Source organism: Hakea prostrata, chromosome 7, assembly GCF_041222555.1.
Source record: "Hakea prostrata isolate BN-2017 chromosome 7, UWA_Hpros_2, whole genome shotgun sequence".
Classification (NCBI taxonomy): Eukaryota; Viridiplantae; Streptophyta; class Magnoliopsida; order Proteales; family Proteaceae; genus Hakea; species Hakea prostrata.
In genome coordinates this window covers 71,167,682-71,192,102 of record NC_142606.1, presented here as the reverse complement: position 1 = coordinate 71,192,102, position 24,421 = coordinate 71,167,682, and the positions used below count along the sequence as shown (strand labels likewise).

The window sequence follows — 24,421 nt, the reverse complement described above, 5'->3', positions numbered from 1 at the left end:
CTTCTGTGGTAATTGTGGGCGTTGATTGGTAGTAGTGATGATAGATTACGAGGCATCGTGAGTAACTGTGATGAGTGAGGTGGTATGACTTTGAAAATAAGAAATTCAAACGTTACCATATTGAGGGTAATATGGTCATATTAAAATTATTTAACAGTCCTAAGTAACAAGGTTAACGGTGGAGGGGGTATTTGTAAGGTTTTTATATTTTAGAGGGGGTGCACCTTGTTTCCCATGAAAATGGAGGGGGCTCATGTAAAAAACTCTTGAAAATGAAGTTCAAACGTTACCATATTTGAAGATAATATAGACAATTAAGATTATTTAACAGTCCTAAGTAACGGAATTAAAAGTGGAAGGGGTATTTGCAAGGTTTTTATTCTAGAGGAGGTGCGGTTTGTTTCTTATAAAAATAGAGGGGACTCATGTAAAAAACTCTTTTTTTTTCTTTAAACCCTCAAAAGATGCTTTATTAACTTAGTGAAAATAGGGAATACATAAAAAATGATCGATAACTCCAAAAGCCTCAGATATCATGGCTACTTGTTAATATATGTTTCTATAGATAACTCACATCACATCATATGATGTTAAACCATGCATGAATCCTCCAACACAGCGAGGATGAAATTGTAAATTGAAATAGGATCGAGGGTAAATTAGTAAAATCAAAATAGGGATCGTGATTGCGTCCATTCGTAAGAGACTGGGCTTCGAATTTGGTTTTGCTTGTTACTCCAAACGATCCACCCAAAATCCGGACCCGTTTCGACCCGATCCATATCCTTCTTTGACACAAAGGTGACTTTGTATCTGAGCTTCTCTCCAACCTCGCTGAACACAAGCCTGGTTGGAGTCACTTTGACCTCTACGTTTGGGGACCCATGGATGGTAACGGCATAGATGGAGGAGGAAGGCCCGACATTGGTCAATTCTCGGCTGTACTCAATGACCCGTCGGGTCTTCTCGAACAACACAGAGAACGAAGGGTAGTTGAACTCGCCCGGGTCTTGAAACCTCCGGGAAGTGGAACAAGTGATGTTGGGCCTCTTGGTGATGGCTTGGATGTGATCAGTGATGTTGTCCAAAGAGCAGATTAATGCATTGTAGTCTTCAAGTGTTGCATTGTAGACAAGGCCAGGGGAGAGGGCTTTATATGGGTCTACATGACCTGACCCGTAAGCCCATGGTGAAGAGACATTATCACCTGCGGCATCACGTAGAGGGGATCTGGTGTTGTCGCGGGTGTAGGCTGTTGTCATGAGAGCCGATTTGATGGCAGTTGGGCTCCAATCTGGATGGGCCGCTTTCAGCAACGCAGCTACCCCGCTGATGTGGGGACATGACATTGACGTACCTGCATTATTCCAATCCAATGGTGTGATTCGTTAGTAATCATCCATTATTATGCTTTATGGATGTCTGAGTAATAATCACTTCTATTAAGATGATAACCTCCTACTTCTCTATCACACAATAAATGTGGATTTTACGTAAGATTTCATATTCATTTTGTTGGTACTCAGAAGTTAAGTCCATCTCTTATTGTGTGATGAAGAATCACGAAGGAATCACACACCTCAACCTTAACAAGTTCAGGATCTAGATTCAAACCAATTAAGTATTGGGTGTATTTCCTCTGTGTGCAATTAATGCACAACACTTGTAGTGAATGGTCGAGATCTCAATCTCGACTGAAATTTCGATTTCGACCGTCCTTTTGAAAAAGTGTTGAGAAATGAACGATCGAGATCGAGATTGAGATCTCGACCTTTTATAGCACTAAAGTCAAGCCCTACTCTCTCTCTCTCCCCTTGGCATTACCTGACATGATATTGAACCGGGTCCTCATTGGGTCTTGTGGCAGACCAGTAGGACCGACCGAATCTGACCATGCAGCCAAGATGTTAACCCCCGGTCCAATAAGGTCCGGTTTCAGTATCTGGGGTGAAATGATGTTGGGTCCTCTTGAACTAAATCCAGCAACTACTGGTGAAGGATGTACATTCAGCACTGTCCCTCCAAAGCTCAAAATGACCGTTGGATTAGAATCTGAAGCCAGATACTCCTTGATCATATACCCTACCTCCTTGCGCACGGACACTGCGGGTATCATGTGGCAATCTGCCACCAACACCTCACCACTAGCATTCGAATGAGCGAGTATCATGCCCACTCCCCCAGCCGCGCGTACCGTTTCCCCTTTGTCCACGCGCTCCACGATACCGTTATCGCATAACACCACCTTCCCTCGAACCCACCCCGGTTCGAGCGAACCAGGCAAACAAAAGCTGCTCGAACTGTTGGTTTTATCGTAAACCAAACCAATCTCTTTCGAACCGATCCCGATTCTCCGGTCAAGCCCAATTCCCGTGAACCGTTTCCCATTCCCGAGTTGAACATAGCCAGGGAAATCACGGTCCAGTGTTCCAGCACCAACAGTGGTCATCCATGGAGCTGCATTAACAACAGAAGCCTTACCAGGTCCAAAATTCCCACCGGAGCTGGAGACGAAGATACCCATCTCCAAAGCTGTAAATGCTCCAATCGCAATTGGGTCACGATAGTAAGGTTGGGATTTGCTTCCTAGAGAAAGAGATAAGATGTCAACACCATCAGCAATGGCAGAGTCTATTGCAGCAAGTACGTCAGAACCATAGCAACCACTGCTCCAACACACCTTGTAAGAAGCAATACGAGCTCGTGAAGCCATCCCACGAGCAGTGCCATTTGCGTAGCCGAGGAAGCTAGCACTGAAGACAGGTGACCCAGCAGCAGTGCTAGCCGTGTGGGTGCCGTGTCCGAATTGGTCTCGAGGTGAGTCGTTTTCCTTGATTTCCGTCTTGAATTTCCCACCTGAGGCTGTTAAGTAGCCCTTGGAGAATCTACGAGCGCCGATGAGTTTTCTATTGCAGAGTGAAGCACTGAAATTGACGCTGGATTCGCACTGGCCTCGCCATTTGGAAGGAATTTGGTGCATTCCAGAGTCGTCAAAACTCTTCGATTCAGGCCAAATTCCAGTGTCAAGGAAGCCGATGATGACGTTTTGGGAAGCTTCATCTAGATCATGTGTGTGGTGACCAGCCCACAAGCCTAATTCGCTGTCAAGGCCTAGGAATTTAGGGGAACGAGTGGTGTGGAGGTGATATATTGGGTCTTCGTACAAACTCAAAACAGAGTTGGATTGCCGGAGAGACTCTGCTTGACCACCATCGAGGGAGGCGGCGAAGCCATGGTAGGCGGTGGTGTAGGTATAGAGAAGGGAGGAAGGATGGGATGAGAAGGATTGGAGATGGGCTTTGTACCAATCGTGGTGGGTAGGGAAGGATGAGGGCTTATGGTGATGCTTCATGTGTACAATGTATGTTTTCTTGGCTGCCATGAGATTAACGGAACTGGAAAAATGAACAAGAAAAAGGAAGCAATACAGGAAAACAGAGGCCATTGTTATTGCAAGAGATGGATCTGGGTTCTGGAAATTAAGGAGATTGGTTACTGGGTGGAATTCAAGAACTTCATGAAATCAAATGCAGAGGGCGAGGGAGGAAATGATAAAGTGGGCTTCATCCTCCTCATAAACTACCACCAGGTGAGGAATGAAGGATCCCACTCTCATGGTTGGGGGAAGAAGCATGAGTAAATGAAAATTTTGGATTCTCTGCAACTGGGTAATGCTTCCACTTTGCTGTGCATAACTCTTACAAGCTCATCTCAATGAAAATCTCAGTCATCGTTTAGGAGCTCGATGCCCAACTATTAGATGAGCACCTGTATTGAGACAACAACATGAGAGCCTGCATGCAAGATGATGACCACTTTGAAGCTATTGTTTGGTGTTTGTATTCCTAATTTTGTTCTGTTTAGTAATTCATCATCAATGGCGAATTTCCCAACATTTGGGCCAATTAGTTACTTTTTGGTACTCGTTTTCAGCCTCAGGACATTTCATGATACCTCACCATCAGATGCCAAATCCGCTTTATGTAAACCTCTGGATTTGAAAAGAAGTCCTTTTCATTAAATAAAACAAAGAAAGAGAAAGAAAGGATCCTCATTTACTGATGAAAAATGAAAGAATGAATGAAGAAAAATCCATTTCCAAAAAAACAGATATCACAAACTTGCAACTTACTAGTAATGGAGAATCAATGAAAAAGATAGTAGAGAGAGCACCAACCAAACAATACTAAATTTTCAGCCACACTGGACGAGAACACTACAATCCAAATTGAGTTTATGAATGGGAAGACTTCAGGAGACATTCCAACCAAATAGCAATAGCCAAATAAAACAGAACAAATTCATTTGAGCTCATGAAACCATTTGATTTCAATTCATTTTGATTTGTATATAATATACCATATGTTGAACCAGAAATCAAATCAACACCTTTGTTCTAAAGCGACACTGACCCATACTCTTCACATTAAAAAGGTGATTTGATGAGGGTAGTAATAGTAAATACCATTGAAGTGTGGACTGAGGGGCAAAACAAGCAGATTAATTTCTTCTATTGGTATATAATTAATGGGATTTTCTTAAATAACACACCTAGGGTGTATTGTGAACTTCCAACACTTTCATTCAGTATTCTGTGTCTTAAATCATTCTTAGGCACCCACAAAAGAAAATTATAAAAAATATTTGAGATGAATTTCAATATGTCAAAATTAAAACCTCCAAGTCTTGCACATTTTTCCGAATATAGGTAAAAAAAAATGTAAGTATTTCATTGGCAAAGAAATATTCTAATAGAGACAAGTTTGAACAGTTACATTTTTTTATACAGCATAAAAGAACACACCACTGATGCCTTCATCCAGCATGAAATGGTTCCAAGTCTCCTGCTTTTAGTGTCTTCGCATCTCACAGGTTGGACGCTAGACCTGAAACTCCTGGAGCACTACTGCTTGCTCTGATGTCAAAACTGTCTTTAATGTCAAAATCATGCGAATGATGGCGATTTACAAGGGGAAGGACACACAGGATGGCAAAATCTGTGGAATATTAGTGATATCCAAGAGACCTAAGACACTCACTTTTGGTACAGGAATTGTATTCACCTTTGCTGTGGGAAACTTCTCATTCTCAAATACATGAAACCATGGAAGGTCAGATGGAATACAATGGTGACAAAGCCACAAGAATAAGGATAATACCAAAGTTGCTATTGTTGGCCCTGACTTTTCAGTGCAACTAACTCGCTTTCTTGATCTAGGCTTCTCACCCTTGAAATTGGCAACCACCTACGATACCTCTCTGGCCACCACCTGTTGAAATGTAAACATAATTAATCACAGTAACATCTGGATTTAGTCACAGCTATTAAGGTGCCAATGCAATCATGCCACTGAAGAGGGTAAGGCATCCACTTAGATACTCTAGGCAAATAAGGAGTTCCTATAGCACTATGGTAGGATCATGTTGCCGTATCTAAGTTTGCCTACTCCACTAGGTGAACCCCCTTCAATAAACAAAAATGACTAGGATTACTAATGACTAAGATAAATAACAAAGGGAAAAATGAAAACTTGACAAAATTACACAATGAATGGTATAACATAATATGGTGAATAGTTCAGGCAGCCTTGTCAAAACACTGCTGCCTTTTTTGACTTATGTCTAGAAGACCAGGTAACTTACAGATCCAGTCTCTCATGAATTGCTCGTCGCACTGAAGAGTTAAGACCATAAGCAATTGAGTTGAACAATCCCTGTAACATCAGTGACTGTCAATACTCAATAAAAACATAAAAGCATTCTAGCGTTGATCAGTATAATTAGAACATGCTGTAAATTTAGAATCCAATTAGTAGACAACTGCTGGATGCATATACTGACATGTTCCATAAAATTGAAGATTATAAATATAGTATTGATATAATTAGTTGACTTAGCCTGGTGTAGGGTGTTTTTGCCTGGAAGCTTGAATCTGAAAGTGACTTTACAAAAAACAGGTTACCATTTTCAGTTGGTAGAGTAAGAAGCAGGTAGTGACACCTCAAGGACAAATATTTTCTTGGAAAATTAGATTTCGTTAAGATATACAAGAGAATGGTAAAAGGAAAGGCAATGATTCTCCAAACATCATTACAGTCCTTTTTAGACAAATCAGGCGTACATGTAATCCCAAGTAAGAAAAGTCCAGTGTTCCATTATGATGGTCAGAAATCAAACTTGAGATGTAGGTTATTTCATGTTCAAGGTTTTGTTTTCTGGCCCAAAATATTTTATTAAACTGTGAGATTTCAGTCAAAACTTGAACTCTTGATTGAAGTTTTGAACCCGAAGTGGCCAAATTAGCTCTCGAAACTTCTCAGAAATCTCAAAACCTTTGAAGTTTAAACATAGTAGAAACTTTATATTGTAAAAACACAGCCAAAATGGTAAAACACTAAGTTGGTAGTGTACATTGTACATTATACAATGTTGTATAAAAAGAATTAGTGCTTGAACACACCTTACTGAATTAGAAAGAGAATTAGGATATGCTTTAGAAATGAATAAGCATAACAGTAGAAACCATTTTATAATCCTCATATATTATAAACATTCCATTAGCAAAACATAAGAGTGAATTGGTCAAACAATCATAAAACTGAAGTCTTCTAGGAAGATTCCCTCTCTGGGGTTGGAATGAGCATGACGAGACTGAAACTCGACACATGTTTAAAACTTCAAATGTGAAGAAAGGCCCTGGTTTGGTACCATGTATAATTTATGTGGAATTTTGTTGGTTGGTTTGGTTTATTATAAGTTGTGGTTTAAGTTATTATTATACAGGTATTTAGTAAGGGTAATTATGTAACTTTGCATATTTCACATTATTATAAATAAGGAGCTTGGGGGTCACATTGATCATTCAAGTATTCACTAATTTCCACATGGCATCAGAGCCAAGGGAAAGGTAGCATCGAACAAGAAAAAAACTCATGCCTCTTTCTCTCTCTTCTTTTTCTGCCAACGACATTTTTCCCCCTTTTTTCCGCCAACGACTGAGGAAAAACTTCCTCTTTACCGTCACCAATACTCACCCCTTCCTCCTCTTTCTGTCTCCTTCTCTTACTGCCAGCTCCCTCTTGGTGGGTTACGATCTTCTGGGCAGCATATATGAAATAATTTTTTGGCAGGAATCGATGCTGTCCTTTCTTCTCCTGCGATGACAGAATTTTTTTTGGGGTCGAAGATCTATTCTTGCAATGTTTTAGATGCTTCGAAAGGTTTGAAGACTGAAGAACAGCAGATTTGATCAAGTTCTTTTTTGGATTGATCAACCTAAGATTTTTTTCTGGTTTCCGTCTCCAAGAAATTAATTTTTCTTCCGTGGATTTTTTATTTTTTTTTCGATGGTCGGCTGGTGAGTTAACTGAAGATATGGCACAATTGGATGTCGAAGTTGTTCCAACAAAAGTCAAGAAATTATTCCACCCTTACACCATTATTTGTCAGGTTCAATGGAACTAATTATTTGATCTAGTCTCGTTCTACCTATTTGACAATTGCTGAAAGAGGTCTTATTGATCATATTTTGGGCACTACCACCAAACCCTTAACTGTTGGTATAGCTCAGGATAAATGGATTTCAAACAACTCTCTTATAATGTCATTCCTTTGAATTCCATGCATCAAAATCTCGCTAGGGGGTATTTATTGTTGGATACAACAGCTTAGATTTGGAAGACCACTAAGGAAACCTATGGACAATTAGGGAATGATGCACAAATCTATAAGTTACGGAAGAAACTCCATGAAACTACACAGAAGGAGTTGACCATTACATAGTACTATGCAAAACTACGTTCTCTCTGGCAAGAGTTGGATCATTATGGTAACTACCAACCTACTAATCCTGATGATGTGACTACCTATAGGAAGCATGTTTGACAAAATTCGGGTGTATGATTTTTTGGCTAGATTAAATGTGGAGTATGATCCAATTCGGGTACAAGTTTTGAGTCATTCTCCATCTCCTACACTAGAATAATCCTATGCATTTGTCCAATGTGAGGAGAGTCACTGCTTGGCTATGCTGCACAACCTGATAATGGAAAAATATGTTCTTAAGAGTGTAAGTATGATGTCTAAAACTGACCCAGCCAAAGATGTGGTTAAGTGTGAACATTGCCACAAGCCTTATCATACCAAAGCTACATGCTGAAAATTACATGGGAATCCTGCTAATTTTGACCAAAAAAGAGCCCAACGGAAGGGTAAACCAAAGGCTAATCATTTAGAGACTGTTCCTGCAATACCTACTACAGATATCGGCTTTTCCCAGGATGAGTTGCTTGTTTTGAGACGCATTCTACAATCATCTTACTGCAGCCGCTGCCTCTTCCAATGCTTCTTCACTTGCACAATTGAACTCCTACCTTGCTACTTCAAGTAGCTTATTTACAGGCTTCCATGCTTGCTCAATTTGTGCTCCATAGATTATTGATAATGGAGCAATAAACCATATGATAGCCTGACAAGTTCTACTTCCCTTTTCTTAAATTATTTACCTACCTCAGGGAAAGATAAGGTTCGTATAGCTGATGGCTCTTACTCTTCTGTTGCTGGGAAGGGAACCATACAGCAGTCACCATCCCTTTCTTTGTCCTCAGTTTTACATGTTCTATCTTTTTCTACTAACCCATTCTTTGTCCTCAATTTTACATGTTCTATCTTTTTCTACTAACATTTTTTAAATTAGTAGTCCTACCAATGACTTGAATTGTAAGGTAATCTTTTTTCCTTCCTAATATGTCTTCTAGGATCTAGTAACGAGGAAGGAGATTGGACATGATAAATTGGACAAAGGACTTTACTTGTTGGAGCCGAATGGAGCATCTTCTTTTGTTATGCTTGTTACTCCTCATCAAGTCAATTCGGCTATTTCGGATCTCCACCAATGGCATTGTAGGCTAGGACATCCCCCAATAGGAACTCTTAGAAGAAAAAAATTCTGGATTTAGTTTCATCTTGTCATAGGGAATTTTTTTGTGAAGCATGTATTTTTTGCTAAACAGAGTCATTCAAATTATTTGCCCTTCTAATAATAATAGAAGTTCACTTCATTTTATGTTAATTCATACTGATGTGTGGGGGCCTTATCGATGCATGTCTGTTACTGGCCATCGTTATTTTGTTACTTTTATTGATTGTCATCATTCTAGATCCACATGGACTTATTTAAAGAAAAAAAAAAGTTTTCCAATGTTTTCAAGATTTTCCTAACATGGTTAAAACTCAATTTAATGCCAATGCAAAGGTCCTTCGCAGTGACAACTGAATTGAGCATAGTGAAAAAGAATTTCAATGATACCTCTCTAATTTTGGCATAATACACCAAACTAGTTGTATTCATACTGCGGCCTAAAATGGAGTGGCCGGAAGAAAAAATAGGCATCTCTTAGAGATTGCTCGTTCTCTTCCAATTGCCATGAATGTCCCCGAACAATATTGAAGTGATGCAATAATCACTACATCCTACCTCATGAATAGGATGCCTAGTAGGATCCTTGACTTCAAATGTCCCAATGAGGTTCTTCAAGGGACATCTTCCTTTATAGTTCCTCCAAGGATATTTGGTTGTGTGTTATGCCAGGACTTCGACCTACAAGATTTAGTTGGAACCTCGTGGCCTCCGCTGCATTTTTTTGGAGTATTCTGCTACTTAAAAGGGTTACAAATGTTACCATCTTCCTTCCAGGAGGACAATTGTGTCCATGGATGTCATCTTCAATGAGCCTAATCCGTATTATACACCTCTCCAAGGGGAGACACCAAGAGCAAAGGTGTTCTTTCCCACTTTGGACGTTCCTGTCACATGTAGAGACCTACCAAACCCAATTCAGCCCCATTTTGAGGTTCATTCCTGACCAGGGAGAGCATTCAGCCAGCATACCTGTAGACACTCACTCTCCCATTTCCTCCTTTAAACCTAGTGAGGATCCTATCCAGGAGGAGACCACTCTTGTAAGGCACATTATTAAGGTCTTTCAAAGCAAATTGATCAAAGCAAGGATGTGTAGAGCTATCAGAGGAAGAAAACTAATCGGCAACAACAGGTAGAGAAGGTTGACAGGTTACCATTCTAGTCTCCTGATCCAAATTTAGGTCCTGTAAGTATCCCTGAGGTATCTTCTTTTGACCTTCCTATTGCTATTAAAAAAGGAGTTAGATCATGTATTTAGCATCCTATAGCTAAATATGTTTCCTATGATTCTTTGTCTAACTCCAACTAAGCCTTCATATATTCTTTATCTATTGCATCTATTCCAAAGACTTGGCAGGAAGCCTATACTGATAAAAATTGAAAGGCAACAGTGGTAGAGGAAATGCAAGCCATGAAGAAGAACAGTACTTGGGAGTTGGCTACTCTTCCTCCAGGGAAACAACTGGTAGGTTGTAAGTAGGTGTTCGTGGTGAAACAGAACATAAATGGTTTGGCCAACAGATTGAAGGCTAGATTGATTGCAAAAGGGCTCACCCAAACTTATGGAATTGATTATCAAGAGACATTTGCTCATGTTGCAAAATTAAATACAGTTAGGGTATTGTTACCAATGGTTGTGAATCAAGATTGGGATTTAAATCAATTAGATGTAAAGAACGCATTTTTGCATGGAGAATTGAAAGAAGAGGCCTACATGGAAATCCCACATTGATTCTTTGATAGCAAAACAAAAGGGAAGGTTTGTCGGTTGAAGAAGTCGATTTATGGGTTGAAGCAATCTCCCCGATGTTAGTTTGGACGCCTTTAAAAGGCCGTAACATCAATTGGTTACAAGCAAAATAGTGCTAACCATACTCTCTTTGTGAAAGGTCAAGAACTCACATTAATCTTCTTATAGTCTATGTGGATGACATTGTCATCACTGGGAATGATGGGGCAAAAATACAAAAGCTAAAGAGCTTCCTTGGCAAGGAGTTTGAGGTTAAAGATCTAGGGAAACTCAAGTATTTCCTTGGAATTGAGGTTGCTAGGTCAGAAAAAGGCATCTATTTGTCCCAGTGCAAGTATATCCTAAACTTAGTTTCAGAAGTGGGATTGGTGGGATGTAAAGCCATGGATACCCAATTAAAGCAAGCATTAAGCTTAAAGAGAAAGAGGGAATACCAGTAGATAACCGGAGATATAGAGGTTGGTTGGAAAATTGATTTATTTGTCACACGCCAGACCCAACATTGATTTTTCAATAAGCCTAGTGAGCCGGTTTATGCATGACCCATACTCGACTCATATGAATGTTGTTACTAGAATACTTCAGTATTAGAAGTCCAAACCAGGAAAGGGAATACTTCTGTCACCCTTAGATAATTCAAAAGTGGAAGCAAATGCTGATTAGGCTAGTTCACTTGACAGAAAATCAATATCAGGATACTGTACATTTGTTGGGCGCAATCTAGTGACCTGGAGGAGTAAGAAGCAAATTGTGGTATCACTATCTAGTACAGAGGTCGAGTACAGATCCAAAGTTCGAGGAGTATGTGAGCTTTAATGGCTAAAGGGTCTTTTAGAAGATATTGGGTTTCCTGTTACAAGCCCCATGATGATGTATTATGACAACAAGGCTGCCATCAGTATAGCCAATAATCCAATGCAGCAACATGATCGTACAAACATATTCCAATAGATAGATTTTTTGTCAAAGGAAAATTGGAGCAAGGGCTGATATGCAAGCCTTTTGTCAGATATGGAGATCAAATAGCTGACATCTTTACTAAAGGACTGAAGGAAGGAGACTTTTTCCCTATTTTGAGCAAGTTGGGCATGATTAATATCTATGCCTCAACTTGAGAGGTAGTGTTGGTTGGTTCGATATATTTATGTTGGTTTAATTATAAGTTGTGGTAAAGTTATTATCATTCAATTGTTTAGTGAGGGTAATTATGTAACTTTGTATTTCAAATTATTATAAATAAGGAGCTTGGGGGTCACATTGATCATCCAAGTATTCACTAATTTCCACAAATTTTAACATACTAGAGTTCGAAGGGAAAAAAATAATAAAAAAAGAAGCCCACAGAGCCAACAAAATGCTTCATATGAGATTGCAAACGAAGGCCCTGGTTTGGTATCATGCACCCAAGATTCATACATGCAGAATGGGCAACAGGATTGGCCTCAGCCAATTTCAGCCACAATTCCAATTCGATTTTTAGTTTTGGTACAGCTAGAATTTTACCCAAGAATAGCAGTATGGATCAGCCACTCTGAATTGGTAGGCATCCAGATCACACAGCTGATTCTACCATTCCGATTCCAATTCCCATAACCTTGTATTACCAGATGTATAGTAAGCAATTTTCTCAATAATACTACTCTCAACCATTATATTAGAAACCGTGGTCAAACAGTATAACAAAATTAATCAGTAGTAGAAGATAACAAAAACTAGACTGTTCTTAAAGAGACGTACCATAAGAGCAGCTGTTCCAATGTCAAGTACGGAAAGCCAAAATATCTTGTGGTTTGGTTCTATGAAATCATGAATGCGGTTAATTGTGCTAAATGTCCATGAACCTATAAGAATCAGCGGATAGTAACCCCAGCGATTTAGAGCCTATAGGAAAAAAAGGCATCAATATGAGCAAGATATAAAACCCAGAAAAGAAAAGTTAGACTTTATTACCCCCAAAAAAAAAAAATTAGTTGAATAGATATGTCATATGCTATAGAACCAACCAAGTCCAGCAAGACAGTTACCAAATCATAAATGTAAGTCCAATGATAAGCATGAAGATGGCTAAAACATACCCAAATTGCAATGCAATCACAACACAGATTGCTGAACCGGGAAGCCACAAGGGCAAAGTAAAAAACAGTCCTCTAAAATTTACAGGTCTTAGACAGGATCTGTAAGTACCAAACTAGCAAACTATCCTATCGTCAACTTGTGGGATGGAAGCTGAAAAAATAGGTTCTTCATGGACAGTGATGCACAGAAAACCAGACACATGAACAAGGAGATCAAATAGATTAGTTTCCATCAAGAAATTCAGGAAATTTTGAAAGTGTCTTTTTTCTACTTTAAGGTTTGCAGAAAGACATTTTGACATCAAAGTCCAGACAGAAGTCAGAATCACTGTTTCTCTACAACATCAGATTTCTCCATGAAGCTATTCGAATAAGTTGAGAATTAATTCAAAGGATAACCATTTTAAGACATCACCAAGTACTTACTTTTCCTTTTCCTGCCCATTTAAAGGGGCCTTTTATGTTGGACTCAGATCTACCAGATTTCAGATTAGATGGTGCCCAAATCTTGTAGACAGCAAGGCGCCTAGTTTTCTGTTCAAATCTCATGTTTCCGTCAAACAGATCCAGTAAAGTCATCAAAAGATCCAGAATATGGAGGCTGCAGCATATACACATACATGGAGATGCACACCAACACATGGATGGGTATATGTATTTAAATTTGTTTCTGAAATTAAACATGTTTCCTGTCCTGATGGCCCCCTGTTCAACCAATGGTCAAAAATTGCCACATCATCCCAATACATGGCAAAAATTAGAGGATTTCTGCGGAGAGAAGCTTCTCTTTACTGGATCATATAAATGCAAATTGTCATACTCTAAAATCAAGTTCACAGTCAACATGATATCATCTCTACAAATTCCAAACCAAAGTAGTGATACTATTGAAGCACAAAGCCCAAGCTGTCTTCAACCCATTAATAGCACTTAACCCTACAAAATTCCTCACATGATGCTTATAGTTCCAAATGTGCCTTTATGTTTCTTAATATCCCTCCATCAAGATTCTCTGATCCTCATTCCTATTACATCTAATATAAACTAGTTCCTTCTAGTACTTCCCAATCATTCTAGCAAACTTGTATACCTCCTTTACCATATTTGAGGCCCCATTTCACTGTAAATTTAGAGTTGAAGGAAAATAAGAAGGATATCATTTACTGGCTTGCCTTGACAATAGAGTCTCACAGCTGAAGCTGGTGACTATTCCACCCTCCCCAGTCCAAACCATTCAAACCATTAAGTATAATGAATATACCCCCAAGGGTTTGGGAAAAATATCATCCTTAAAGGCCAAATTCCTCCCTCTAGGCTCAACTTATGCTAAAACCAAGTCCATCCTCTTTATATTGTATTTGGATTCACCGAAAGTATTCAAGTTCTATGTCTATGAAAATGTAAACAGATTCACAAGGCAGTTTGGGACTGGAGATATGCAAATAATAATAATAAATAACCCAGAAAAATGGGGCAGCACATGAACCACCTCTCTAGACACAAAAAATGATAACATATTGGTGGAAATAATAGTTTACTCAGATAAAATTCTAGGGATAAACCCAATGGTTTAAAAGGAACACTCAAAGTAGGGTGATCAGATGATAACCAGAAAATCATCCCCAAAGATGGGGAAAAGAAAAAGGGGTGTGGTGGGGAGTTACACGAGTAAGTTGGAAAATATCCATCTTGTCCAACATCAAACAGAAAAGTCATTTTAACTACCCTTAGCATAAAAAGTAACGTCAAAGTAGAAGTTGCCAGCACAGTACCTTCATATCTGGCCTTACTTCCGACTGTTGTGGTCGTTCTGACATACCCACAGCCATCTGAAAGTTTCAAACCCACTAAGTCAGCATAAGTTAGTTTGCAGGAGTTACAAAATGCATTATGAGACTAATGAAGTAAGCTAAATAGCTAATATAACTTATTCAATTGACTTTACATCTCATTTTGAATCCAGGGTGAAAATTTACTTACACGGGTTGCATTATTTAGCATACGAATCACTTGAAAGTATGTAAATCCATTGAATAGAATTGCACCCCAAAGTGGAGCATAAAATGTTATGAAGTGCACTGCCTGCAGAAATAAATAGAGTAAGGCTAATATCACAACTAAAGATGGAGAAAAGGATGTTGAAATATGCATAAAAGATGAACTGCTTGAAAAATAAAAACAGATGATAGGAGAGGTTCAAGGGGGAGTTACAAGGGAGAAGTTTGGCATTAGGTCAGAAACCAGGGGATGGATATGCCATTAACCCTTTGCTATTTTGTGGATATCTGCAGTTAGTTAACCAGCTAATTCAGCCTTACGTTACTATGTTTCATCCTTCCATGAATAACAACAAGATATTCTAAAAGCAATCTATCAGAATTGACATAATGAAAAGCTTAAAAGGACAAAAACATATACATCTATTTCCTAACTCACTGAACGACGAAATGAATTCTTCCAGTAGGAAAAACTAACTATGCATAGCTTAAGAAGTTTGCGGCTACAGCCTAATCTTTACATGCCTTCCCAGCACGTCCAGTTTCTGTCCAACACCAGACACCCAAGCGTCCAGGATCATTGCCTATAGAGCGGACAACAGTCAAAACCAGAGATATTCCTGCAGCAATGAATTAATAATCAAAATTGATTTTAGCTTAATCACTTATAGCACGACACCAAAACAAAATTTCAAGAAATAATTTATAAAGCATTGATGCCACCTACTTTTATTTTAATGCCTGAATAGTGAATAACCCTATCTAGTTAACTTAGCTTGGATTCATAACACCTATCTTCACTTGATAACTGAAAAATAAACTATATAAGTAGGCAAACTTAAAAAGAAAAAAGGGGGGGCATTTGACTTCAACTAAGTCAGATTCTCTAACTAGTCTCAAATTACTTAACCAATCATTCATCAATTGAAGGGTCACTTGTTGATTCTGTGGGTTCCAACTTCCAAATGTAAAGTTTGGCCTTCATCTAAGAATGTTGACTTTTCTACTCCTGCATTACTTTATACAGCCCATCGTTGATCAATCAAGGCAGTTCAACTGGTGACCACCCAGAAAGAAGCAAGTTTCAGCCAAACATTAAGGCTCTGCTTGTGGCCAGAAAACACAAATAAAAGGAAATTTTTCACCTAAATCCCACTTTTTCTCTCTGGGAAAATTAATCACAAGTTAATATAATGCATACCCCAGACATACAAGTGAAACATGGGCTCCAAATCTTCAACATCCGTTTTATGTCTAACAACCGTGCGGTGAAGAGTAAAAGCTATCGTTGTAGTCCATAAGAAAGAAGCAACAAAAAAGAAATGTGTAGTATAGCCTTGAGCATAGCAAAACAATCCCTTTCCTGGATCCCTGCATAAAAAATGGAAACCATGAATTCTGCATTTGTTAACAGAAGCAACACGCAATTTGACATATTGCTTTTTAATCAAAGATAGTGTTCAAGAACAGAAAGCATGACATGATGAAAGAAACATACCCAACCATGCTGAAGAAACTGCAAAGCATATCCTGTACAAGGAGGAAATATTAGGAGTAAAAATACAACAGCAAATAAGAAAGAACGCTAATATTAAAGATGTCACATCAATGAGCCCATAGAGGTTGAGAGAAATAAAATGAACATAAATGAGAATTCAGGATGTCTTATGAACTGATAAACAATAAGGAGCTCAGCAATTCAAAGATAATCGATATAATAACAGAAAAAATACTAGCTGCGGAAGTATGATATAACTCTGTCAATTTAACAAATTTTTAACCCTATACATATTGGAAACAAAAAGAAGCCTATTTCAAGTGACGGAAATGGCATGTACGGTAAAAAATCTCAATGCTCAAGGAGTGAAAAAGATACTTTTCAAACATTGAGGAAAATTGGTAAGTTCAGATTTTTTCTTCTCCCCTTTCTTCTGTATGCACCGAAGCATGTATACATATAAATTTAACACCATGAAGCTACAATAGACCTAAACCCTGCTTTATTCTCCAAAACAACCCAACTGAATAACTTAGAATTGATAGGTGGGGTAAGAGAAACTCAACAGAAGGAGTAATAGAATAGGCAAACCCAGTGCCGAAGACTTCCACACAAGCAAAGCACGCAGCCACACCCCAATAATTTTAGCTGGGAGACTGTTTCAATACCTGGACCTCAGGCTACAATTGTAGTCCAACCACCATTGCGCCAAGGCCCACCTCTAGGAGTAGTAAATAGAAGAGAAGAAAATCATCATTGGACAAAGTTAGGATGATTCATCCACTCAAGCTGAAGTTTACCGTCTCAGTTCTTGAATTTTCCCATCATTTGGAAAAGGAACGAAAATAAACAAAAATATCAAGCTAACCAAGGTTACACTACATTTTTTTCACCATGCTTGCAGTATCCTCAACTACGGTAAGTGAAAACTAGAAACCTTGACTTCAAATCACTCAATCTTTTATGTATCTCATTTCAATACACTGGAGAACTCAAGGTAGAATGTATAACATCTCCAATTAGAATAGAAATGACAATGGATTTTCACCGATGAGAATTATGAACGGAAAAGAAATCAAGGACAGTGTTATAGACTAGTCCAGCGTTAAATTCAGAAGCAAATGGCATCCGTATCATATGGATTTGCCTAAATGCTACTCAAATAGCTAACCAGCATTGGAAACTCGATAACACTTAACATTTGAAAGTTGGTAAAACTACACAAACAATTGCCAAGAAGAAGAAGAAGAAAAAAAGTGTCTCAATTAACAAGTGGAGATCAAGAACTTATTCGTCTTCATTTCGTACTTTTCGTGCACGAACACAGGCCACTATCGTAAAGATGGGGAAATCACAAATAAAAGACAGATCTAATTGTCGAAGAACGAAATTTGTTACTTCGCGGTAAATTAAAAACAACCAAGAAACACGAAGTCAATTTCCAAGAAGTACAATCTTTATTTTTCTCAATTTATCCAAAAAGCTTAATGATATTCAAAATCCCGATCGTAAGGAATGAGATCCATCAAGAAATAACGGAATTTAAGAAAAGCGAGTTTGCAAGTTCGAAAAGCAAGATACAAGGATGGTTCAGCAAGTGAAATGGCTTGACTTACAGAAAGAGCAAGAAAGAAGACGAGCTTGAAAGAAAATTTGTGAAGTTCCTTGAAGAAAAGGTAGCAGAGAACGATGAAAGACGAGCCAATAAGTGAGAAACTTGAAGCCCCAGCATTCACCGCAGCCAAAATCTGGCGATCGTGTGCAGTGAGAGTCCCGGCAATCTGAGATATCGCCATCTCCGAATTTGAACGTTCTTGAAGATTGATTGGGAGAGAAAACACTGTTCTCTTCTGTGACTAGAACCAAAACCGAAGTCGCAGATTCATTCAAAAGGAGGAGCAGTGTCAGAGTACACAGCCAAAGAAGAAGGTGAAATTACTACACCCCCTGACTTATTTTATTGTTTTCTACCAAATTACCGACTACTGAAATTTCATCGCTGAATTATTTTATTAGTATTTTAAATTAGATCCCACACACAATATTTGTGTTTAAAAAGTATTGGGTGAGCAGACAATCTAGACTCCTCGTAGTTAGGGGTGCAAACCGGATTCGGATTAGTGGTATATCCATATCCGCATCCTATTATATCGGTTTTCGGATAGATTTTGTCGGATTCCAGGATAATCGGATAGTTATTTTCTTAAATAGATTTTTCTAAATGGGCATGAATATAGATTGAATACAAATTTTTAACTACCTGTTTACATTTTTACCTTTTTATTTGTGAGGGCTAGGTTTTAAATTTAAGAATTTTACAACTTTGGTAGCTATTTTATTAGAAAATCTAGAAGAATAGTCACATATCATAGGTAAAATTTACAAAAATAAGAATAATAAATCTAAATAAGTAACTTAATCGGATAATTTTATCGGATGGGTAATAATCGGTAAGAAAGGGGTATACCATATCCACATCCTATTAATAATCGAACAGATTCGAATACCCCTAAACGGATGCGGATGTGAATTCGGAAGCGGATTTTGGTTATCCATTTACACCCCTACTAGTAGTAAGGTAGACGATCTACAAATACCATGGGAGAGTCGAACCCGTGGCCTCTTCACTAAAAGTTGTCAGTCATTATCAACTGAGCAACCCTTTACCGGTATTTTACTGTCCTGATTATCATTTTTATTTTATTTTATTCTTGTCATTCTAATGCTTACGTATTATTCCTTTGGATATGTTTTATTTATTATTCTAGATTTCTTTGGTGTTTATTAATAATACAATTATTTTTAATGTATAAATTTTTTTTGGCTTTGATATCTAAAAGGTTTCAGATTCTAATATGATTTACCTTATAAAAGAAAATTCCACTAAATGCAAATAAGATATATAAAGCAAGCATCATTCATATAATTTTGATGTTTATGTAATAACTAAAATTTTTTGATGATATATGTTTTTGTTTTTTTATTATATTCTCTTTAGTGTTCAACTCTCTGTTTTTTTTTTTTTTTTTGGGTAGAACTCTTTGGAAATAGTAACAGGGTTTCTTAAATTACATGTCAATTGGTGCAGAAATTTGAAGAAGACAAGAATAAAAAATATTGTTATGGTGAGATGTGTAAATATTACATCAATTGTAAAAATATGAACTACTTGTCATTGTTGTTGTGAATAATAACAATACCAAAACAGAGACATAGGCCATATTACATGAGATTCTCTAACCAGGAAGCACCGGCTAGGTTACTTCTTTGTTCCTTTCAAAAGTGGGAACAATGAAACGAGGGTCCTCACTTGCGTTCCAAGTCATGGCTGGACCAGTCTCCTCTGGGTTCCACCTTTGTTGGTGTGGTCACAAAATCTGTGGGTGTGAGCTTGAAGACTATCCTGTAGAAAATCAAGGGAGAACAACCAATTCAGAGAATGCAGGACAAATCTGAGATAACAAGTATTTTATCTTCTCTAAACTAACAACTATGATGTGGTAGTGCATTTCACAAGAAATAAACTCCTAATAACATCAAACAGTAAGAAACACAGTTTTTTCCCCACCACTTCTAAGAATTCTTCTTGTCTAGTTCTTTTTGGGTACACGATAATTCATTGTTATCAAGAGAATGCTTCATACATTTTGAAATGGAACTTTGAAACAATTAGATGAATTGGCATTTCCCCGTCTCTGTCTTTGATCCACAAAATGTATGGCTTGGTGGACTAGGTGAGTAAGAAGCTAGGTTGAATTACAATGGTAGAGATATATGCCATTTATAGAAGAAAAGAAAAAACAGAGGTTTGGGTCTCTAAGTTGGAAGGTTGTAGATCTGACCTGCAGATAATAGTAGGTTTAGGGCATTCTCCTCATATTGATCTGTTCAACTCTTTTACAAAAGGAGAAAAGAGGTTGGTGCAACTCGTAAGGAATTGTATGAGAAATTTAGGCCTGAAACTATGGAGCAGGAAGAGAAGCAAACATGATATGGATTGCTTAGTATATCATTGATTCTAACAGAGGATTCTGGAGACTTTTCCCATTTCTTTGGAGAGTTTAAAACGTTTTTTCCAATCTTGTTCAATGGGACCCTGAGATTGGCCATAAAAAATAAAAAAAAAAAAAAAAAAAAAAAAAAAAAAAAAAACCAACAAAAAAAAAAAAAAAAAAAACCCCACCCCCACCACTATTTTTTTTTTTAAAAATTTTTTTTTTTTTTTTCTTTAAAAAAAAAAAAAACCCCACCCCCACCCCAAAAAAAAAAAAAAAAAAAAAAAAAAAAAAAAAAAAAAAACAATTTTCCCAAATTCTCCCCAAACAAAAAAAAAAGAAAAAACCCCCCCAAAAAAAAAGTTATTTAAAAAGGAAAAGCAAATTTGCACAAATACAATAGCTAGTGATACGGAAAGATAGGCACCAAACGGGTATAACCCGAATAATACGCATCGTCATATTAATCGGGTTACACCCGATCCTATCATGATGAAACGTAATCGGGTCCTGGCTGAATGGGGCTCCACATTACGGTTAATCGGGAAGGACGCCGACCTTCTATAACCAAAAGCGCAACGTACGCCACAGATATAGCAATCATCCTTGTTATAGAAGGTCAAATCGACAGCTGATTGAATGGGACCAACGACAAGGGAGCATGATCCGAGGAGAAACATCAGCCCTTGTTTGGCTAACTTACCAAGTACATAAAAGGTAACACCCACACTATAAATACACAGATCTACCCCTCCGGTAAGCGACCAATACACTTTGAGCATAATCTTGTGTAGCTCTTGCACGAGACCTCATTCTGTTCATCATCTGACTTTGCCATCGGAGGCGGCTGCCCGGCACACAAGCCGGCCCGCATCAACCTTTCTTGCAGGACTTATCGTCCCGGATACGAGAGGAGGCTCAGTCGGATCCAGAAGCATAATTGATCCGCATCAGTTTGGCGCCGTCTGTGGGAACGACAACATCTTCAAGTCATGGTAAGACGAACTAATGGACGTTCCCGACAAGAAAGTACGGGGGATGATCGAGTAATTCCCGAAGAAACGATTAATCCGTCGGTTCACGAAGAACAAGAGATACTTCCGGACAACATGGTTCTGGACGATCCAATTGAAGAAGGGACATCACGAGAACCCCGGGACCAGGCCATTATGGCAGATATGGACGAACTGCGTAAAGGCATGCTCGAAATGCAGGGGGTATTACGTGGTTTAGTACATCAAATTGGGGTCGAACAAGGACCAAGGCGAAATACCCAGTCGGGAAGGCTAATGAAAGCCTTCAGGACGGTGCGAGGAGCCCGACATCCAAGGCGCATCCCGAGAACAAGAATTACGCGGGAGCAAAGGGAAATTCAACCTGATCGTAGCAAGCGCCAAACCACGCCTAATGGGACAAGGATCAGTGCTTTAGAACGCATTTCATTGCCGCCAAAAACAGGGTCCTTGCCCCCCAGGTATAGTCGGGAACAGGTCGATGAGATCGTGGAAAAGGAGGAAGAAGGAGAAAGCCAACCCCAACCTTCAAGGTCGAGAATTTCGACCTCTCGGGCACCATCCCAAAGGAAGGAGACTACAAACCTTCGCTCAAAAAAGGAACGTGTCGAATCCGATGAGGAGGGTACACGGCAGAACCGGCTGCGAAGGCGAGTGGCCGAGGTCGAACGAAAACTAGAAGATCGGGATCATGACGAGGATCTTGATGTAGTAGATCGGGAGCCATTCTCAGACGAAATCATGAACATGCCTCTGCCAAGGAATTTTATCATGCCGACCTTCACCCCTTTTGAAGGGAAAACAAATCCAAAAGAGCATATCAGCTACTTTAAATCGGTGATGACGGTGCTAGGTCGGGAGGATGAATTGCTCTGCAGAACTTTTCCAGCATCACTTAAGGGCCCGGCTATTAAATGGTTTAGTAGTCTACGACCGGCATCAATAAATAATTTCCGGGAGTTGGCCCAAAAATTCATAGCTCGGTTCCGAAGCGCAATCGGGAGTAAAAAGACGTCCGACAGTCTCTTTGGCATACGACAAGGCCGAAATGAGTCCATTCGGGATTATCTGAAAAGATTTGATGAAGTTGCCATCGAGATCGAGGAGCTTGATGATCAAGTAGCATACAGTGCGCTCTGGAGTGGCATTACCCACCAAAGACTTCTGGAAGTCTTGCTTACGGACAAGCCGAGAACGTACGGCATGCTCTTACGCAGATGTCAAAAGCAAGCCAGTGTTTATGAAGTGATAGACGCTCGGGTTAAGGCAGATCGGGATAGAAGATCAGATCGGGACAGAAGATCAGATCGTGAGGAAAAACAATCCCCAAGTGACAAGCATCAGAGGCCAAAAGGTAACTGGAAGCGTGAACAAGTAAACTATACTCCTTTAAACTCGAAGCCATCAGAGATTCTGATGAATATTCGGGATAAAAAGGAGCTAAAATGGCCCGGGAAGATTCGTGCACCTCCAGAGGATCGGGACATGACAAAGTATTGCCGATTCCACCAAGATTACGGACACCATACGGATGCTTGTCGGAATCTGAAGTTTGAAATAGAGAAGTTGATTCAACAAGGAAAGTTGGGTCAATATGTAAGACAGTCGGGGAAGGGCCAAGCATATTCACCGGCACCAAAGAAAAGAGCTCGATCCCCAAGTCCAAAAGAGCATGACAAAAAAGCGGACAAAGGAAAAGAGAAGGTCGATCGGGAGGAAACACCTGTGTACGTCATTATGGGGGGACCAACTGTGGAGTCGATCAGAAAGGCAAAACAAAAGGCTCGGTTCGTGGGGGCTGTTCATTTGCCTAGGAAAAGGCAAAATCCAGTATGTCCCGAGCCTATAACTTTTACGGACGCTGACTTGGATGGTGTCACGTCACCACATGATGATGCGATTATCATCAAAGTCAAAATAGCGAACCGGGAGGTTCACCGAGTTTTGGTGGACACGGGATCCTCTGTCGACCTCATCTCGTATGACGCCTTCAGAAGATTAAAATTGGCTGATGATTTGTTAACACCATCATCAACGCCACTATATGGTTTCGCAGGATCATCCACAGTGGCAGAAGGAACGATTCATCTGGATCTCAAAGTGGGAGTGTCACCCCGAGATACATTGGTTCGGGTAAATTTCATGGTGGTCCGGGAACTATCGGCATATAACGTCATACTGGGACGACCAACATTGAACGCACTTGAAGCAGTGGTGTCCCCCAGGCATATGAAGTTAAAGTTCCCGACCGAATCAGGAGTCGGGGAGTGTTGCTCAGATCAATCGGCTTCCCGACAATGTTATACAAACTACTTGAAGAAAAAGCGTAAGCCAGAAAGTTCGGGAACGGCCATGAACGTCGAGGTTCGGGATGATCGTGACGAAGAAAGCATGCAACGGGCGGAACCCGTGGAAAAGCTGGAAAGGATCCAACTTAGTCAATCCTTTCCTGACCGAGGAACGTTTATTGGCTCAGAGCAGCCAGACGATTTCAAGAAGGAACTTGCCCGGTTCTTGTGTGATAATGCGGATATCTTCGCATGGTCAGCAAATGATATGCCCGGGATAGACAGACGAGTAGCAGAGCACAAACTCTGGATACAGAAGGATGCTACCCCGGTCATCCAAAGACGAAGAAATTTTGCGATTGAAAAGCATGAGGCAATCAGGGTCGAAGTAGAAAAATTGGAGAAATCGGGTTTCATAGAACCAATCGAATGCCCGACCTGGCTTGCCAATGTAGTTATGGTGAAGAAAGCAAATGGGAAATGGAGAATGTGTACCGACTACACTGACCTGAACAAAGCCTGCCCTAAGGATTGCTACCCTCTCCCGAGGATTGACCTTCTGATCGATGCCACTGCTGGTCATGAAGTCCTTAGTTTTATGGACGCATACTCGGGATATAACCAGATCTTAATGAGTCGAGAGGACGAGAAACACACTTCCTTTATGACTGATCGGGAGAGTTATTACTACCGAGTAATGCCGTTCGGGTTAAAGAATGCAGGGGCAACTTATCAGAGAGCTGTCAATAGGATTTTTCAAAGGCAAATCGGGCGGAACATGGAGGTATATGTAGACGACATGCTTGTAAAAAGCTTGGTTCGGACAGGACATTTGGCTGACTTGGAGGAGACATTTGATGTTCTTAGGACGTACCGAATGCGCCT

General features: G+C 39.4%; 1 protein-coding gene and 1 pseudogene across 3 annotated transcripts; both read right to left on the bottom strand.

The window, feature by feature from the left end:
- Positions 1–668: 668 nt before the first annotated feature.
- LOC149011949 (subtilisin-like protease SBT1.8 pseudogene) lies at positions 669–3,522 on the bottom strand (annotated as a pseudogene).
- Positions 3,523–4,134: 612 nt separating this feature from the next.
- Positions 4,135–18,152, bottom strand: GCR1 (G-protein-coupled receptor 1). 3 transcript variants are annotated; one of them, XM_089160761.1, is made up of 10 exons: positions 17,857–18,152; positions 16,241–16,272; positions 15,944–16,113; positions 15,264–15,362; positions 14,726–14,823; positions 14,518–14,574; positions 13,172–13,279; positions 12,408–12,551; positions 5,644–5,714; positions 4,135–5,270 (listed from the first exon to the last, which is right to left on the bottom strand). In XM_089160761.1, exons 1-10 carry the CDS (start codon positions 18,034–18,036, stop codon positions 5,168–5,170), a joined length of 1,062 nt encoding a protein of 353 aa, XP_089016887.1. In that variant the 5' UTR covers positions 18,037–18,152; the 3' UTR covers positions 4,135–5,167. The 3 variants fall into 3 exon arrangements, 2 of the variants coding, with proteins under 2 accessions (XP_089016887.1, XP_089016888.1); XM_089160762.1 differs by lacking the exon at positions 13,172–13,279 and having other exon boundaries at positions 4,137–5,270; XR_016174338.1 differs by lacking the exon at positions 4,135–5,270 and having other exon boundaries at positions 5,648–5,714; positions 12,408–12,511.
- Between the last annotated feature and the right edge of the window lie 6,269 nt (positions 18,153–24,421).